Here is a 3,260-nt window from a genome sequence, read left to right as displayed (position 1 = left end):
AGAGGTTGCAGTGGCTGTTTAATTTCCCCGCTAGCTTCCTCAACATCAATTAAAATTTGTTATTGTTCGGTGCTGCTTCAATCCCATGTGTTTTCTTCATGAAACAGAACATCTCAACTGATGATTATTTTCTTGGTAATGGGATTGTATAACTTGTATGCCTTGGATTCCTCACTAACCCCAATAAAGACACATTTCACACTTTTATCATCAAGCTTTGTTCTCTTTTCATTTGGAACATGTGCATACGCTATACACCTGAAGATTTTGAAGTAATCAACTGATGGCCTGACTTCACTCCAAGCTTCTTGTGGTGTTATGTTTTTTACTGTAAGGGTAGGGCTTCAATTGAGTACATGAACACTCTAATTGACTGCTTCTAGCCAGAAAGTCTTCGGAATATTTTTTTTTTCACCAACATGCTATGCACCATGTTCATAATCGTCTGATTCTTTCTTTTTGCCACGCTGTTTTGTTGCGGTGTGTATGCAGTAGTAAGTTGCCTTCGTATTCCATGCAATTCGCAAAAACTTGCAAAGTTATGTGAGTTAAATTCACCACCATGATCTGTGCGAAGGATCTGAATGTACTTGCCACATTCTTTTTCAACTTGAGCCTTAAAGCTTTTAAAAACACTAAAAGCTTCAGATTTCTCTTGCAAGAAATAAATCCATGTTTTTCGACTATAATCATCAATGAAGGTAATGAAGTACCTTTTATTTTCATTCGATGTTGGATTGATTGGTCCACAAATGTCTGGATGAACCAACTGTAGGATTTGCTCAGTTCTCCATGCTTTTCCTTGCGGGAAAGAATCACGATGTTGTTTACCAACGATACAATCTTCACACATTTCTGTGGGACAATTAATCTTAGGCAGTCCTTCCACCATGTTCTTCTCATGTAGGGTTTTCAAGCCTTTGAAACTCAAATGACCATAACGAAGATGCCACAGCTATGTTGGATCTTGCATTTCTGGGCATCATACTGAATGTGCAGAGGGAACATGTGATTGGCTGTCATTTTTGCTTCTACTATTAGGCCCTTCTCTAGATGATGAATTTGACACCGGCTTTGTTGAATAATGATGATATAACCCCTATCTTATAATTGGCCCGTACTGATGAGATTGCTTTTCAAATCTGGGATATAAAACACACTAGAAATTGTCTGCTCAGTGTTGTTTTTCATATGGAATTTGATATCCCCTTTCTCCATGGTAGAAATGTAGGAGTTGTTCCCAAGCTTCACAGTTTCTCTGAATGTTTTATCCAAATCATAAAACAAAGACTTGTTTCCACACATGTGATTGCTGCAACCCGAATCTAAATACCAATTATCACCTGATGAATTCTCCTTCTTGTCAATGAAAGCCATCAAGAGCATTTCTTTTTCAGTCTCAGCAAAATTTACCTTGGTTTCCTTCTCTTTGTCAGGGAATTCATACTAATAGTGGCCAAGCTTGTGACAATAATAACATTCCACACTTACATTGTCAAATTGTGCTCCTTGATTGTAAAAAAGTTAGCGTCCTCTACCTCTGCCTCTTCCTTGAAATCCCCTACGTCCTTTACCTCTTCCTGGAGAGGTAGTTCCTTCATGAGTAGTGATCTTCAAGGTTTGCTCCTCCACAACATGGCTTGTCATCCTTTGCTCATGAACTAATAGTGAGCTTTGCAACACATCAATCGAAAGACTATCAATGTCATTCGATTCTTCAATGGAACACACCACATAGTCAAATTTGAGTGTCATTGAGAGAATGATTTTCTCAATGACTGTAATGTCACGCCCCATTTTTTATTACTCGGAAGTATTACCAAATTCATTACTTAATTCTATTTCAGAGATAACATGCGGAAATAAACTCTTTAGTCCAATGAGTAAAAATAAATAACCATTCTCTCATCTGAATGCAAATTAAATACAACATGAGCATACTGAATAAAATGCCCGAAGGCTTACATCATTAAAGAATCAAGAAGAAGGGTGTAACCCTTTTACATATATGGCATTCCGCCAACACGAAAGAGGCCCCGTGGCCAACAAATAAGAAGATCCAAATCTTGTAGCACATCCTGCTTATTACTTGAAAAAGATTCAACAACGTGGGATGAACATATAGTCCAGTAGGGATCTCAACCTGGCCCTCAACAATAACAACTTATAGATAGCTATGATCATGAAAGCTCTATCTCATACTAGAATAGTAATGTGACAGTTTATACAAAATATACATAAGTATGTACTTTTCTTGAAAATAGCCATTTTATTCAACGCTATTAGTGATTCATCTTTCTTTTCATTACCCCTTGTTCCCAAACTTTCATAAACAATAACAACTTATAAACAATTCCACTAAGCCGATTATTTTTCTCCCATTTTCCATACTTATAACAGATTTTTCCTTTTTTCAAAACACACTATCAAATACCCAATTTTCCTTCACACTCTCTCAAAATCTCATAATGGCATTTTGGTTTATTCCCAACACATTCATATCTATACATGCATGCCTTTAATAGAAAGGAGATAACAAATCATCAACATGTATATAATCAACAAATGAGACAACTCGGCCCTCCAAAACTATTACCATCGCAATTCATGATATACTCAGATATACTGAGACAATAACAATAAAACTCTGTTCTACCAGCTAAGTCAGTTCTCCAGGCGCTAGCTGGAAGGTAACGGTACCTTTGATTATAAACGCAGTCAGTTCTCCAGGCGCTAATTGAAAGGTAACGATACCTTTGATTATAAGCGCAACATATAATACTAATAATCACAATACAACAGAGCATAACTAACAAGTGTAATATATACACATGAACTATCAAGGTACATAAGCAAAGTGTTAAAGTATATGAACACATAGGTGTGTGTGGAGTACATCCCCTATCTTCTCCCACACACTGGAGTACATCACCTATCTCCTCCTTAACAATTATACACATATGATGTATCATGGCACTTCATCACATACAGTATTCAATCAATGTAACGCCCTCAAAATATACCCATTATATGTATATCATCGACATGCATTATTTAAAGAAAACAATTTATTAATTCATTCATCAGAGTATTACTAAATAAAAACATTACATGTAACATCAAATTAAATGCCCTATGGGCTTACATCTTTCCAAGCCAACACTTGGACACAAAATATGAGTTCTAACTCAAATACAAATAAAGCCCTAGGCTTGATTATTTATCAAATAAAAACAAACAACTAAAGATAGTCTTCACAA

The 3,260-nt window shown here is 36.1% G+C and overlaps 1 protein-coding gene across 1 annotated transcript; it reads right to left on the bottom strand.

The window, feature by feature from the left end:
- Positions 1-1,104: 1,104 nt before the first annotated feature.
- LOC114292158 (uncharacterized) lies at positions 1,105-1,797 on the bottom strand. Its single transcript, XM_028236062.2, has 2 exons — positions 1,575-1,797; positions 1,105-1,427 (listed from the first exon to the last, which is right to left on the bottom strand). The coding sequence occupies exons 1-2, from the start codon at positions 1,795-1,797 to the stop codon at positions 1,105-1,107; spliced, it is 546 nt and encodes a 181-aa protein (XP_028091863.2).
- Between the last annotated feature and the right edge of the window lie 1,463 nt (positions 1,798-3,260).

The sequence above is a fragment of the Camellia sinensis genome, chromosome 5, assembly GCF_055761805.1.
Source record: "Camellia sinensis isolate YWXY chromosome 5, ASM5576180v1, whole genome shotgun sequence".
In the NCBI taxonomy this organism is placed as follows: Eukaryota; Viridiplantae; Streptophyta; class Magnoliopsida; order Ericales; family Theaceae; genus Camellia; species Camellia sinensis.
The sequence above is the reverse complement of the archived record's forward strand: the minus strand, read 5'-3'. Positions and strand labels throughout refer to the sequence as shown.

Excerpts from the sequence above, each read along its gene's own strand:
- LOC114292158 (XM_028236062.2), bottom strand. The coding sequence starts at position 1,797 with ATGGGGCGTGACATTACAGTCATTGAGAAAATCATTCTCTCAATGACA. Across the intron at positions 1,428-1,574 it reads AACTACCTCTCCAGGAAGAG|AGAAGGAAACCAAGGTAAAT; the intron begins GTAAAGGACGTA and ends TCCCTGACAAAG.